At 40.5% G+C, this 16,997-nt stretch overlaps 1 protein-coding gene across 1 annotated transcript in view; it reads right to left on the bottom strand.

Annotated features, from left to right (window-relative positions):
• Window positions 1–12,701: 12,701 nt before the first annotated feature.
• Window positions 12,702–16,997, bottom strand: part of LOC103731411 — a 29,319-nt gene continuing 25,023 nt past the window's right edge. Inside the window, exons 7-8 of the mRNA XM_008829778.3 lie at window positions 16,428–16,518; window positions 12,702–13,028 (exon numbers count right to left, since the gene is read on the bottom strand). Coding sequence (XP_008828000.1) covers window positions 12,912–13,028; window positions 16,428–16,518 — 208 coding nt within the window. The 3' untranslated portion in view covers window positions 12,702–12,911. The remainder of the gene's footprint in view (window positions 13,029–16,427; window positions 16,519–16,997) is intronic.

Here is a 16,997-nt window from a genome sequence, read left to right as displayed (position 1 = left end):
AAAAAAAAAAAAAAAAAAAAAAATCTTGGAGTAAATCTGACCAGAGACACCAAAAATATCTACAATGAAATATTAAATTGTTAAAGAAAGAGATTGAGGAAGACACCAGGAGATGGAAGGACCTCCCATGTTCATGGATTGGAAGAATTAATATTGTTAAAATGACCATGCTACCAAAAGCAATATATAGATTCAATGAAATCCCATTCAAAATCCCCATGACATACTTCACAGAATTAGAAAAAAATCCTTAAATTCATATGGAAGCACAAAAGACCCTGGATGGCCAAAGCAACCCTGAGCACAAAGAGCAACACTGGGGGGACTACTAAACCAGATCTCAAACTATAGAGAGATACTACAGAGCTATAGTCATAAAACAGCATGGTACTGGCACAAAAATGGACACAGAGATCAATGGAACACCATTGAAGACCCAAATCCAAGTACACACAATTTCAGCTCTCTGATATTTGACAAAGGTACCAAGAACACACAATGGAGGAAAGACATCACCTTCAACAAATGGTCCTGGCAAAACTGGATCTCCACCTGTAGAAGAATGAAACTAGATCCCTATCTTTCACCTTGTACAAAAGTAAACTCCAAATGGATTAAAGACCTCAATGTGAAACAGGAAACCCTGAAACTATTAGAAGAAAATATTGGCAGTAACCTACAGATATAGGTGTAGAAAAGAATTTTCTAAATCAGACAGCAGTTGCTCAGGAATTAAGGTTAACAATCAAGAAGTGGGACCTCATTAAAATAAAAAAGCTTCGGTACAGCAAAAGATATAATTAAGAAGATGAAGAGAAAACCCACAGAGTGGGAAAAAATATTCACTAGTGACACATTTCACAGATGTTTAACATCCAGAATATATAAATAATTCAAAAAACAACTGAGAAGCCAAATGACCCAATTAAAAGATGGGCTAAAGATCTAAACAGAGAGTTCTCAAAAGAAGAAATAAAGATGGCTAAGAAACATGTTGCCTCCCACCCAATCAGTTGGCCTTAGTTGCATGTGGGGGGGAAGAGCAAAGGATATATAAGCCAAGAACACCAAGAGGTACCTTTCTCACAATTTTGTGCAGCTGTTGGGTAGTCACAGGATCTGTATTTGAGTGTGGACTTTAGTAAATGTGGGGTGCCCACTCTTCTGTAAATAAACCCCTACCCTATGTTCTATTTTTAAAAATTAAAACAAAAAATTTTTACATGAGTTCTGGGGATCTGAACTCAGATCCTCACACTTGCATGGCAAGTGCTTTTACCCACTGATCCATCTCCCCAGCCCAGGAATGAAGCTCTTACAGTATCTTATTGTAGGTTCTAATGTCAAAAGATGAAGGAAATTGGGGCTGAAGAGATGGCTCTGTGGGTAAGAGCACTGGCTACTTTTGCAGAGGACTGGGGTTCAGTTCCCAGCACCAACATGGTGGCTAACCATTGACCATAACTCCAGTTCCAGGGGATCCAATGCCCTCTTCTGACCTCCACTGGTATTGCACAACATGGGTGTACTTTCATACATGTGGTAGGCAATACATTTGTACACATAAAATAAAATAAAAATAATAAATAAAATATTTTTAAAAATGAAGGAAATAAAAAGTTCAGCAGGGCATGGTGGCACACACACTACAAGAGAATAATCTCCCAATAGTTTCCTTTGGGAATCATTATTTCTACATTCATTCATTCATTCATTTTTTTCTTTTGGAGATAGGGTCTCCCTGTAGCTCCAGCTAGCTTGGAACTCACTATATAGACCAGGCTAGCCTCAAACTCACAGAGATTTGCCTGCCTCTGCCTCCCAAGTGCTGGAACTAAAGGCATGTGCCACCATGCCCAGCTTATTAATTTTTTTCAATAAAGGTTTTGAGAAACTTCTATGGGTCAGGCATATGAAACATAGTTTCTGTGCCTTTTCTGTTTGATTTTTTTGTACATTGTGCTTATATTACTTTCATTTAAAAAAAGACCAAAATGTTGCCATTGTTTATTGATAGATTGGCAGGGTTATATATTTTCAATTAGTGTGCTTATCACTTCATAATTAAAATATGTAAGTAAATTTAAGTAGAGATAAACATAAAGTTCATGTCCAGGAGTGGTTTTCTTTTCTAAAGATTATGGAATCTAGTAGATAGTCTCTTCTACAACTATCTAGTTCATGACATGTTTTAGTATATGAGAGTGTATGTCATTAATCTTTCCTAAAACATATTTTATAGTTACTATTATTTGTGTGCGTGTGTGTGGTGTATATGTGTGTACATGCTGTGTATTGTATGTGTGTGGGTGCAGGTGCATGCATACCATTGTGGGCTTGTGAAGCCAGAGGCCAATTTGGGAGTTGGTTCTGGTTCTGTCCTTCCACCATGGGTTGCAGGAATCCAATTCAGCTTGTCAGGGTTATATAGCAAGGGCTTTTACCCACTGAGCCATCTGGCCTATTCTCAGATTTTTTTTTTTTTTTGAAACAGGTTTTCATGGACTCCAGACTGGCTTCAAATTCACCATGTAGCTCAGGATGACCTTGAAATCCTGATCCTCCTGTCTCTACCACTTGAGTGCTGGGATATAGGCATGTGCCATCATACCTAGTTTATGACATGCTGGGGATCAAATCCAGGGCTTTCTGCATGCTAGGCCAACTGAGTTACATTCCTAGTCCCTAAAACAGATTTTAAAAAGTTACATAATTATTTTCACTTTTTTAACTTTAAAGTAATTTTACGTGTGTCTGAGTGTACTATGTGTGTGTGTGCAGACAGTTGTGAGTCATTGTGTAGGTGCTGAGAATCAAACCTAGGTCTTCTGCAAGAGCAGCCAGTGCTCTTAATTACTGAACCATATATCTCCAACCTCCTAAACAAGATTTTTATGTTGAAAAACTTTAGTTCCATGAATTACCAATGTTATGTGATATTGCATTGGTGGAACCAAGCCTAGACCTTGTCAGTGTTAGGCGAGCACCTTACCACTGAGATACTCCTCAAGCACTATTATTAATATTTAAATATCACCTTACTTCTCATGCTTATGAGCTAGTATCTGAATGAAATTTTTTGTAATAAGTTATTTGTGAATCAGGAAACTGTTCTTTCAGTTGACATTTCAAATATCCAATTATGGGAGTGGAGAGATGGCTCAGTGGTTAAGAGCACGTGCTGTTCTTCTAGAAGACCAAGTTCAGTTTCCAGCACCCACATTGCATAATTCATAACTGCTTGTCACTCCAGCTCAGGGAACATAAACCCTCTTTGGGTCTCCTCACATACCTAGCATATTACCACCCCCCCTGAAAAAATAAAATTAAATTTAAAAAATAAGCAAATACATGAAAATATTAGAAAATATTAGCAAGATAGCAGTTACTACTACTGTGTATTCATTTTATCTATAAATACATATTAATATCATCTTACTAGCTCTTGAAAGATGGTATGGAACAAGAGTGGTCATATTTTATTACTATTATTATTATTGTCTTTTAAAATATTTTATTTATTATTTTTATTTTATGTGTATGTGTGTATTGCATGCATGTAGGTAAGTGCACCCTGTCATGCAACGCCCATGGAGGACAGAAGAGGCTGTCAGATCCCCTGGAACTGGAGCTACAGACAGTTGTTAGCTGCCATGTGGGTGCTGGGATTCAAACCCGGGTCTTCTGCAAGAACAGTCAGTGTTCTTAACCGCTGAGCCATGTCTCCAGCCCCCTACTGTCTTTTTTTTGAGGCAGGATCTCCCTGTAGGCCCAGTTAGCCTGAAACTCGATATGTAGACCAGGCTGGCCTCCATTTCACAGATCTCCATCTGTCTCTGTCTCTTGAGTGCTGGGATTAAAGGCATGAACCACCATGTTGACTGTAGCCATATTTTAGACATGAAGAAACTAAGACATCAAAAGACAAAAATATTTTTTATGCTGAGTCAGCACGGGGAGTACGTCAAGAAATGCAACTGGCAAATACTGTTGTTAAATCCTCTTCTTGGGTCTTGGGTGGCACCAAGAAAGAATGATGTTGAAGCTTTATTCAGCAAAAAAAATGTGTTCCTACATAGAGCCAATGGTATAAGTAGGGAGAGCAGGAATAGTCTCAATTGCAGTAGAATCCAGTAGAAGTATAAACTCAAAGCTGTTACTATGAAGCAATTGACCTGTTTAAGAAACTGGGAAGCTGTGGTTGCGCATGCCAAGGCAGGAGACTCACCAGTTTAAGGCCTGCCAGAGTACACAGCAAGCTCCAAAGAGAGACTCTGTTTAATTAAATTTAAATTTTTGGTCTTTTTGAGGCAGGGTTTCCCTGTAGCCCCAGATGAACTGGAACTCTTTATGTAGACCAGGCTGACATTGAACTCACAGAGATCCACCTGCCTCTTCCTCCCAAGTGCTGTATTTTATTTATTTTTAAAGATTTATTTATTTATTTTATGTGTGTTTGCCTGCATGTATGTATGGGCACCACCTGTGTACAGAGCCCTTGGAGGCCAGAAGAAGGCATAGGATTCCCTGAAACTGGAGTTCAGAATGGTTGTGAGCCTTCATGTGGGTGCTGGGAACCAATCCCAGGTCCTTGGCAAGAACAACAAGTACTATGAACCACTGAGCCATCTTTGCAGCTCCCACCCAAGAGTCTGTTTCAAAAGGAAAACTAAAGCTACAATAGTTCTTTGGACATTGAGACACTTAATTTTCAAATATTTCAAAGCTAACATAGATTTATCTGACTATACCAAATTCATTAAAAACTTAACCTTGAGAAAAATTTTCTATAAACACTGTTTTGCTTTTTCAGTAAAGAAACCTTTGGAGTCAGTCATATCCCAGAATTCTTGATAGGTTAGTATAAGAAACCCAAATAGGTGTGGACCAACTCAAAGGATGGGGGTTCAAGTGGGATAATGAAATGGACTGTTGGGGGCACATTAGAAGAGTTATTAACACTATGAACCGACAGACAACAGTATGGCGGGTACTCTGAGGAGAGCTCAGGCCTCAGCATCAAGACAGATAGCAAAGCACAGTCTCTGATAAAAGGAATCTGGGCCCACAGTGCAGAGGGTGGTGATGGGGTGTCTTTTTATACCTTTCTGGGGTTGGGAGTGGTTTTACAGCACAAGACTGCAGCCAGGCTTGCCGATTCTTAGGCAAGAGGGCAGGGAAGTGGATAGGGAGCAGGATGTACAGCTACCAAGACCTCCTTTAATGTAAACTCACTTTCCCAGGTGAGAGATCCTGGGAGTTTGTTAGCTAGGGATTTACAGTCTCAGGAGGGTGCCTGAGGGTATCTGTGATATGCTGATAAATGTATCGTGGCTAATACATGTATTGTAGTCTGGGTTGCTGAATTTTTTTTTTTTTTTTTTGGTCTTTTTGAGACAGGGTCTCCTTGTAGCCCCAGCTAGCTCCCTGGTAACCTCTATGTAGACCAGGCTGGCCTTGAACCCACAGAGATCTGCCTGCCTCTGCCTCCCAAGTGCTGGGATTAAAGGCATGTACCACCACTCCCAGCCTTGGATTTTTAAAAAAAAACAAAAAAACAAAACAGAGTCTCTGTAGCCCTGGCTGGCTTGGAATTCTATGTATAGCAGGCTGGACTTGAATTCACAAATCTCTGTTTGCCTCTGCCTCTTGTGCGCTGAGATTAAAGGCATGTACCCCCACACTCAGCTCAGCAACTGTATTCTAACATTCTTTTTTTTAAAAAAATATTTTATTTATTATTTTATGTGTACAAGTGTATTGCCTGCATGTATGTGAGTGCACCTGTGTTATGCAATGCCACAGAAGTCAGAAGAGGGCTTCGGATTCCCCTGGAACTGGAGTTAAGGATGGTTCGTAGCTGCCATGTGGGTGCTGGGAATCAAACCTGGGTCCTCTGCAAGAGCAGTCAGTGCTGTTAACTGCTGAGCCATCTCTCTAGCCCAATATTACATTCTTACACCAACTTATCTTGTTTGTGCTACAGAGCGTGAAGCTTGGAAAAAATTGTGGTGTTGCTTCTTTTCTTTTCTTTTTTTTTTTCTTTTTGAGACAGGGACTTCTAGCCCCAGCTGGGCTGGAACTTGCTATGTAGACCAGGTTGACCTCAAACTCACAAAGATCTGCCTACCTCTGCCTCCCAAGTACTGGAACTAAAGGTGTGTGCCATCATGCCTGGCTCGTGGTGTTGCTTCTTAACCTTAAGGAAAGATCTAGCATCTCATTTGCGTGTCTTTTTGAAAGTCAGTTTAATATTTGATGTATGTCTATCTGAGGACATATATTAGCTACCTTTCTGTTGGCTGAGATAAAATATCATGACCAAAAGGGACTTATGGAAGATAGAATTTATGCTGGCTTACTGTACCAGAGGGATAGGAGTCCATCATGGTAGAGAGGCATGGCAGTAAGTAGAGGTCATGGTGGCTGGAACAGGGAGCAAAGAGCTCCCATCTTTAACTGAAAACACAAAGCAGAGAGAGCAAACTGGAGATGGGGCAAGACTATGAGCTCTCAAAGCCCACCCCCAGTGACACACTTCCTCTAGCAAAGCCGTACCTCCTAAAGGTTCCATGGCCTTCCCAAACAGCACCACTAACTGGGGAACAAGTGTTCAAATACTTGAGCCTATGGGGACATTTCTCATTCAAGTAAACACATATGGTAAATGTATATTTGAAATAGGGAGATGGAATGTTTGCTCTGTGCACTCTGCACTAATGTGGTATTGTGGTAAGTCTAGGAATGGCATACACAAACAAACATAAAAGCTGACCTTTGAGATTATTGACTTCTTTTGTTAAATATATTGTGTGTGTGGAGTTAGTTCTCTTCTTCTACCACCCAGGTCCCAGGGATTGAACTCAGGTTTCAGGCTTGGTGACAAGTGCCTTTACCCACCCTACTAGTTTCATTTTAGGAGCACAGTGACTTTTCAAAGTTATAGTTATGTGTGTAATGGCACATGCCTCTAATCCTAGCATGTGGGAGGTAAAGGCAGGAAGATTAGGCATTCAAGGTCAGCCTCAATATACAGAGCTCCAGGCCAGAGCTCCACGAGACCTTATCTCAATAATCAAAAAACAAAACCAAAAGCAAAAAGTAGCTACAGATATTGCAGACCCCTTGGAGAGCAATTGAGGAAGACACCTGATGTCAGCCTCTGCCCCTGAACCTCTGCCTCCCACGCTCCCACGTATGCACATACATTAACACATACACGAACTTTTTTTTTTTTTTTGGTCTTTTTGAGACAGGGTCTCCTTGTAGCCCCAGCTGTCTTCCTTTCCATCACTGATGACCTTCTGCCTAAGAGTGCTGGCAAGAAGCTTGTAGGTGATCTGGGTCTAAGACGGCTACCCAGAGGTGGCTGTTGGACAGCCAGTGGAGTATGCTAGCCTTTTTCTATTTATTTAGTTTCCTGGGAACATAAAAAAAAAATGAGTGTAGAGACCAGTAGATAACATGTATACTTAGGGGCTGGAGAGATGACTCAACAGTTAAACCCATTTGCTGCTCTTGCAGAAAACCTGTGTTTAGCTCCCAGCACCTAACAGCCACTCAGAACCATCACTCCAGTTCCAGGGGATCACAGGTCTTCTGACCTCTGAGGACACCAGACATGTACACATGGTACACATACATATATGCAGGCAAGATACTTGTACACATAAAAATAAATCTTAAAAACCTGAAGAATCAGAATGACAGGCTAGGGTGTAGTGGTACATGCCTGTAATCCTAGCACATGGAAGGTAGAAGCAGGATGTTAAGTTCCAAGTCATCCTTGACTACCTATTGAGTTCAAGGCCAGCCTGGGCTATATGAGACCCTGTCTCAAAAAAAAAAAAAAACAAACAAAAAACCCACGAGTTGGTGGTGATAATATATATTTGATCATTGATCATTCAAAAAGGCTATAATCTGGGGCTGGAAAGATGGCTCAGTGGTTGGGAGCACTGATTGCTCTTACAGAGGACCTGGGTTTGATTCCCAGCACCTACATGACAACTATAAACCTTAACTTCAGTTCCAGAGGAATCCAATGCCCTCTTCTGACCTCCATGGCATTGCATGACACAGTACATTCACATACATGCAAGCAATACACTCATACACATAAAAAAAAATAAAGGCTGGGCGTGGTGGCATACATCTTTGGTCCCAGAACTCAGGAGGCAGAGACAGGCAGATCTCTGTGAGTTCAAGGCCAGCCTGGTCTACATAGTGAGTTCCAGGCCAGCTGAGGCTACAGGGAGATCCTGTCTCAAAAAAGAACAAAAAATAGTAATAATAAAATATTTTAAAAGGCTATAATCTTAGCAAATAAAGCAATTAGATGAAGGTAATTTGCAAGGTTTTATGCACATTTAAAATTAGTATTACATCTAATATTGGTATCATACAGTATTGCTGAAATATAATTAACATGTAAAAACCATGCATGGCCTAAGTATATCCCTGTGGATAAGAATTTCCCCCCAAGAGTTCCCTCTTGCAAGTCATCCATCCCTTCCTAGCCTTCTGCCCCAATCAAACACTGACCTGACTTCTTTCATGAGAGTTTATTTTATATATATAGAGAATTGTACCATATTCAATTGCTTTAGCTTTCTCATTTAATATGGTTTCTTTTTCTTTATCTCATGCTTTGCCAAGTTTTCAAATTATTTTAAGTAGGAGATTAATACTACCCCTCACAGAGGGTAGTAGAAGCCACACAATAAATGTTTAATTTTCTAATATTTTCTTAACTAAATGCATAATCCAAGTGTTGCATAAGAATGTATTTTGCATTTGAATTTTAAAAAATATTTTTATCATTTTTATTTTATGTGTATGAGTGTACTGCCCGAATGTGTGATAAGTACACCCGTGTCCTGCAATGCCTGAGGAGGTCAGAAGAAGGTGTCAGATCCCCTGGAACTAGAGTTACGAATGGTTGTTAGCCACCATATGGGTGCTGGGAGCTAAACCTGAATCCTCTCAAGAGTAGCCAGTGCACTTAACCACTGAGTCATTTCTCCAGACCAAACATTTTTTTTTCCTGTCTTTTTTTTAAACTTTTTTACAGACACTTTTTTAATGACAACAGATGGCCAATTAATACAAAGTACAGGCCACAATATGTTGAATACAAAATCCACTCAGGAAAGGACTAGAAAAGCATCATTTAACAAAAGGCAGTCTGACACAAGTGGCTAAGAACTCCAGGCCCCATTGTGACAACAACCCCTCCCCCCACCCCCAGTAAACCTAAGTTCTTCTACATGAATGGGTATGATTTAAGCAACTTTCCCCATTAAATAAAGGAATGTGAGATTTATCCTTACTCAGTGACATTCAGATTAATTACATTGATCACAATTTAAGCAATGTCCCATAGGAAATTAGAATCTGAAATCCAAGAACCTGATACTTTTCTGGGAGGGAAAGTTTTTTCCTGTCTTTTTGAGACAGGGTCTCTCTGTAGCCCCAGCTGTTCTGGAACTCCCTATGTAGACCAGGCTGGCCTTGAACTCACAGAGATATTGAACACAAAATTTAATTTTCACCAGGCCAGTTGTTACTCTAAGGGAGCCAAAAGTAATACAACATTCTAGCACATGTTGCCAAATAAGAGAACAGAAACAGTAACTCAGAAGAAATTGGTTTTGTTTTTTGTTTTGTTTTTCTTTTTTTGGTCTGAGACAGGGTCTCCCTGTAGCCCTACCTGGCCTGGATTCTCTATGGAGACCAGGCTGGCCTCGACCTCACAGAGATTTGCCTGCGTCTGCCTTCTGAGTGCTGGGATTAAAGGCATGCACCACTATACCTGGCTAAAGATATATTTATTTCACTTTGAAAGTTTTCTTTTAAAAACAATTTATTGCAACCAGGCGCGGTGGTGTGTCGGGAGCCGTGCTTGATATAAGCATTGGAAATTAGAAGAGTGCCACTTTAAGAGCTTCTGAGCTCTCTGCTTCAGCGGTCAGAGCTGACAGGTGTACCTGTATGATAAATCAGATCTTCTGGAAGATGCAGCTACGTGCTGTATCCATAGTAACTTTTTTGTTTCTGTTAGAAAAAAATCACCTAGGTAACCCCAACTCCAAGTCAGACAAAAAGGACCTGTGGGAACCCACAGAGGAGTTCCTTCTGGAGATCTCTCCCCGACCTGTACCTGCCTTGCTTTCAATAAGTTCCTCGTATAACTTCAGACTTTTGCTTGAGTGTCCTTGTTGAAGACCCAAGCCTAGTGGGCTTGGGGGTGTTCGACAGTGGCACACGCCTTTAATCCCAGCACTGGGAGGCAGAGGCAGGTGGATCTCTGTGAGTTTGAGGCCAGCCTGGTCTACATAGCAAGTTCCAGGCCAGCTGGGGCTCCAGGAAGACAAAAAAAGAGAGATGCAGAGACAAAGAGAAGCACAAAAGAGAGAGAGAGAGAGAGAGAGAGAGAGAGAGAGAGAGAAGAAAAGAAAAGAAAGGGAAAGAAAAATATATCTTTACCAGGGACTATTAAAAAAGATCAGTTTTGCATGTATGACTTAATAAATCCTTGAATCATTAAAAAAAAAAAAAGATCACACCATCTCAGATGAGTTAGTTCACATTTTTCAAGCAGAAAAGCATTACCTTTGTGCCAACAAAGGTGTGGAAGGTTTTAAACATGTAGTTTTCGTGAAGGAAACTAAATAAATAGAAAAAGGCTAGCATACTCCACTGGTTTTAGACCTGCTGCCTTACTGAATTGGGGGCAGCCTGCTTTGTTTTTTAGATCTTGGTCAGCAAGTTTCAGACCTTGTTTCATGTAATCACTCAAAGTAAAATGGATCTTTAGTGCTAAAAATGGATATGTTAGGAATGTGGCGGACACCCGTCAGGGCCCCAGCAGACACACATAACATGAATAGAAGACTGCAGGGCCCTAGAGCATTCAGCTAGAACTTTATGTCCACATATCATAGTGATAGTGCTAAAAATTATCTCAGTTCTCTGGTGAACCTAGTGACATTTGCATAACCTTTACTACCCTCTCTACAAATCATGCATGTGCTCCCCCTTTTAGAGACAGGGGCTTGCTGATCTTGAAGAGGCAATCCTGTCTCAGCCTCCTGAGTGCCAGGATCACAGGCCTTTGACACCACACCTGTATCCTAAGGTTATGATATATAACATGCTATGAACATTTGTGTATGTTTTTCCTTGGACATGTTTTGTCTTGGGTATATTTCTACAAGAGGAAATGTTAGGTCATACAGTAACTCTATGTTTAACATTCTGAGGAGCTACCCAAGTGTTTTCCAAAGCATTTTGAATTTTTACCAGCAATGTATAGGAATGCTTTAGTTTCTCAGTATCAACTAACATTTTTTTTTTTTTCGTCTTTTTGAGACAGGGTCTCCCTGTATCCCCAGCTGGCCTGGAACTTGCTATGTAGACCAGGCTGGCCTTGAACTCACCGAGATCCTCCTGCTTCTGCCTCCCAAATGCTGGGATTAAAGGTGTGCACGACCATACCTGGCAACTTACACACTTTTTAAGCTTCATCTTATATCTTAACCTGTGGGCCCCATGTTGCCAGAGTGCAGATGGATTTTGAAAGCTTCAAGTACAGTTTTTCTTCCTGTGAGAAAATGAAGTTGGACTTTATCTTGAGGTTTTCTAACTCCTGAAGTCTGTGCTTTTATCAGTTCTTCAATTCAATAGCAAGCATGCCTCTTATTTGCAGTTTCTAGTTTGACCTAAATAATAATGTCTATTTTGCAAGGAAATAAACTAAGATGAAGTTGAAAAGCTGAGTCATTTCAAACAGATCATTTATCATCTCAATGAGTTGTCCTCTCCTCCCTTTAAGCTAAAACTTTGGGAATTTTTTCATTGCTTTTGAAAAGCTCAAGTATTAGCTGGGCACGGTGGCATACACCTTTAATCTCAGCCCCTAGGAGGCAGAGGCAGGTAGATCTCTGTGAGTTCAAGGCCAGACTGGTCTACATAGTCAGTTACAGGCCAGCTGGGGCTACAGGGAGACCCTGTCTCAAACCAAAAAAAAAAAAAAAAAAAAAAAAAAAAAACAAAAAAAAAAAAAAAAAAAAAAAAAAAAAAAAAAGAAAGAAAAATATGGGACAGGAAAGAAAATGAGTCACAAGTAGTGGTTTTACCCAGATATGGTCTCTACACATTGTTTGGAAGCTGTTTCTAGCTTCACTTTTTCCAATAAACTTTTTAAAAAAATGTAGTCCTTCCTAGACTCTTCAGACAAAGATTAAGAGAATAGGGGCTGGAGAGATGGCTCAGCGGTTAAGAACACTGGTTGTTCTTGCAGAAGACCCAGGTTAGCACCTACATGGCAGCTAACAACTGTCCGTAACTCCAGTCCCAGGGGATCTGACAGTCCCTTCTGTTCTCCTCGGGCATTGCACAACACAGGTGTACTTACCTACATGCAGGCAATACACGCATACACATAAAATAAAAATAATAAAAAAAATTTATGTATATTAACACTCACATGTATTTGTAGTTGTTACTTTTTAGACAGGGTCTCCCCGTAGCCCCACCTGGCCTGGAACTTACTTGCTATGTAGACCCGGCTGGCCTCACTCTCTCCCAGAGATCTACCTGCCTCTGCCTCCTAGGGGCTGGTATTAAAGGCACACACCACCACAGCTGGCACATTTATATTTTTAACAATATAAAAGTGCAGGCAAAAACATTTCAGATGAATTTTTAAATTATCACATAAAGTTTATTGTATCTGTATACAACTATTGCATACATACAACCATATACAACTGTTTACAAGTATGTAAACACACACATATAAAGTTTGAAAGGGAATATATAAAACATATATTAGCATACTGGGGATGTTCATTATTATTTTGTAACAGACTCAACAATATATCACACTAGAGAAAATTATTTTAGCACTATAGAATCTTATACAGATGAATTTGTTCAAGAGCTTCTCTGTCAATGTCCTTATGTGGGTATGCATCATAGCTCAGTGGAACCTCTTCAACCCAAGAGGATAACTGTATATTAGTCTGTGAAAAAAAAGTTATAAACATGAAAATTTAAGAATGATTTTATTATTCAGAATTTCAAAATATCATCCTAATTACATTCCTCAACAGATTTTTATTACAATGAACAGGTCAAAGTTTAGATGCTGCTATACGAATAAATTCTGTTGTTCTAAATAATAAACCCGTGGATTTGGTGACTTAATTTACTCTTATTTTGGAACTTGAAAGAAGAAAATTGAGAATTATTCTAATGTAGCTTGTGTAATAATGATCATCAGGCTTAATAAAGACTAGAACAACAATAGGAATACACAGAAAAATTGTTCATATATCCACAGTACTGGTTAGGAGCAATCTCCCTCCATATCCTGTTCTCTTCATCATTACAACCTTGAGCCTCTACAAAATGCTGCAGCCACTACTGCACATATCTGTTTAAAGTAGATTTAAAAATTTACTTAAAATTTGTGTGTGTGTGTATGGGGGGGCGTATGTGTAAGTGCATACCACATGTGTGCAGGTGCCCACAGAGGCCAGAAGAGGACACTGGATCCCCTGGAGCTGGAGTTACAGGGTTCTGGGGACTGAACTATTGTTCTCTGGAAGAGCTGCGAATGCTCTTAATTGCTGAGGCTGGCTCTCCAACCCCTAGTTTTCTTTTTCAAATTAATTAGTGTGTGTGTGTGTGTATGTGTGCGCCTGCCATGTCTGGTGTGTAGAACACAACCCTTGAGATCTTTTATTTTTATTTTATGTGTATGAGTGTATTGCCTGCATGCATGTAAGGTGCACCCATGTCATGCAGTGCCTCGGAGGTCAGAAGAGGGCATCAGATTCCCCTAGAACTGGAGTCAAGGACGGTTCATAGCTGCCATGTGGGTGCTGGGAATCAAATCCAGGTCCTCTGCAAGAGCAGTCAGTGTTTTTAGCTGCTGAGCCATTGCTCCAGCCGTGAGTTCTCTTCTTCTACCATGTGAGATCTAGGGACTGAACTCAAGTGTACCAGGCCCTCACAGCACATGCCTTTACCTGCTGAGCCATCTCATTGGGGCCCTGAAGTAGCTTTCCTAATAACAAAGCAATCAGGTCACTGACAGTTTATGTATAAGGTCTCGTTCATAAACATTTTTTTGAGACAGGCTGGCCTGAAACTAATTCTCAATTATCATGCCTTAGTCTCCCTACATTGCAGGGTTATAGGCCTGTCTCACCAAGCCTGGCTTAAAAAATTTTTTTCATTTGTTATTTTTTGTGTGTTTGTGTGTATTCATTACTGTATGTGTGAGTGCATCATGTGTGTACATGCATATGAGTGTTTGTGGAGGTCAATGGTCAACATCAGATGCTCCTCAGATACTGAATACCATACTTACTGAGACAAGGTCTTTCATTGGCCTGTAGCTCACCTATTAGGCTAGGCTAGCTGCCAACCAAGTCCCAGGGATCCACTTGTCTGTCTCTTTAGTGCTGGGATTACAGTATGTGTGCTACCACACTTGTCTTTTTCATAAGAGGGTTTAGGGGAGAAAACTCAGGTCCTCATACCTCCTACATTACCAACTGCACTATATATATATTCTTTTTGAGACAGGGTCTCTCTGTAGCCCTAGTTGGCCTGGAACTTGCTATGTAGACCAGGCTGGCCTTGAACTCAAAGAGATCCGCCTGCCTCTGACTCTGAGTGCTGGGACTGAAGGTACGCACCACCATGCCTGGCCCCCTTTTGTTTTTTTTTTTTTTTTTTGAGACAGGATCTCCCTGTAGCCCCAGATGGCCTAGACCATGCTATGCAGACCAGGCTTGCCTTGAACTCAGAGATCTGCTTGCCTCAGCCTCCCAAGTGCTGGGATTAAAGGTGTAAGCCACCATGCCCAACAGTTTTGTTTTTGAGATAGGGTCTTATTATATAGGCCAAGATGTCCTTGAGACCATTCATGAACCTCCTTGTTGCTGCCTCTATAGACTGTTGAAATTCCAGGTTGTTTGGACAGATTCAAGTATGCAGTATAAAAACTATTATTTTGGTAAGTGAAGGAAAAAAAATCACTAAAGTCTTATATATATGAATTATATCAATCAGGAACAATATTTTTGAAAGGGATGTGAATGAGTATGGCAAATTATGGCAGGATCACAACCAACCAACCATCAGGATCACCCCTGATGACCACTACACTAATGGGGTGGCACTTTCACTGAGGAAATGAAGGGGTAGTGGGAACAAACTATCTTTCTTTATACATCTCTGGATTACTTTCTCATTATAACAAGAAAATTAGGGATGGAGAGATGGTTCAGCGGTTAAGAAAAGTGCTTGCTGCACAATCATGAGATTGGAGTTCAGATGCAAGGTGATGCTAGATTCTGTCCAGTTGACACTACCAATCATCATACTGAGGCAGGGAGACTGCCAAGACTTTGAAGCTAGCCTGGGCCATAGATCAAGAAAAAATTTTCAAACTGAATTGGGAAATCAAATTACATACAGACTATAGTCTTCCATTTTGCTTGTTGGATTCTAAAAGCCTTAGACAACTCAATTCCCATTGCAGTCCTTGATTTTGTTTGACAGGGTGTCTCACTACATAGCCCAGGCTGGCCTCAAATGCTCAATCTTCCTGCCTCAATTTCCCTAGTAATATAGGCATGCATCATTTTGCTGGCTAACTCCATTCCTTCTATTCTGAGGGACAGACTTATGATGTGGTTGTTCATTTTTAATTAATTAATTAATTTATTTTTCATCTTTTTGAGACAGGGTCTCTCTGTAGCTCCAGTTGGCCTGGAACTCGCTATACAGTTCAGGCTGTCCTCAAACTCACACAGATCCGCCTGCCTCTGCCTTCCCAGTGCTGGGATGAAAGGCATGTGCAGCCAAGTTTGGCTCAGTTGTTCATTTTTAAAATTTTAACTTCTTAGTTGTATTTTTTGAGAAGAGGGCTCTGTTGCCCGGACTGGTCTCAAACTACTGGGTCAAGTGATCATCTCTCACCTTCCTATGTAGGTTGGGCTACAGACATGGCAACCCCTCCCACCACCACCTGGCTGTAATGCAGATGTTCTAAGACTCTTAACATTTACTAGTGTTTATTAACATAAAACTTTGACCCCACAGTTATTAAAAATTGTGTAGAGAAGTGAGGAAATTTATATCCAGATATGAATTACATTTCAGCTCTTAAGGCCAGAAACAAACCAGTCCTTAAACAATAAGTTCTTACTATTCTATCATCTGTCACTATTTCAGACAATATTTCTAGAATGTTGTAACAACTATCAGAAAAAAGCAGTAGTTTTGATAAGAAAAATGTTGGAGGGCCGGGAAAAAGGTTAGCATGCATGAGCCCTAGGTTTAATCTCCACTGCCCTCAAAACCAACCAACCAACCAACCAACCATGAGAAAAGTGGTTACGTACCTGAAGATCCAAGAGAGCATCTTCTAGACTTGGTACTGTCACTAATAATGATCCTTGTTTCCTCACATTATGGCTAATATAGTCCCAAGCTCTACAACATATTTAAAACAGACATATTAAAACAACAGTAAGGAATTATTATACTTATGCAGAATGAAAATCAATCTCTCTCTCTCTCTCTCTCTCTCTCTCACCTCAAGCATGCTAAATGAGTACTCCATCTCTAAGCTATATTCCCCAACCCAGTTTTCTGGTTTCTTACGTAACTAAATATACTCTTGAGCCTGCCTCTAACCCCAGCACTGTGGAAACTGACCTTGAGTTCAAGGTCAGCCTAGGCTACAAGTTGAGTTCCAGGCCACCCATTTGGCTACAGAACCAGATCCTGTCTCAAAAAAACAAAAAACTGCTGGGTGTGGTGGTGTATGTCTTTAATCTCAGCACTGGGGGTGGGGTGGGGGTGGAGGTGTGTGCAAGTGCCAGAGGCAGATTTCTGTGAGACCCAGGTAGGAGTGCAAGTTCCAGGCCAGTTGGAGCTACAGGGAGACCATACCTCAAAAAATAAACAAA

The sequence above is a fragment of the Nannospalax galili genome, unplaced genomic scaffold (assembly GCF_000622305.1).
Source record: "Nannospalax galili isolate Female #2095 unplaced genomic scaffold, S.galili_v1.0 scaffold1171, whole genome shotgun sequence".
NCBI classification, from domain to species: domain Eukaryota; kingdom Metazoa; phylum Chordata; class Mammalia; order Rodentia; family Spalacidae; genus Nannospalax; species Nannospalax galili.
This window is presented reverse-complemented; position numbering and strand designations above follow the sequence as displayed.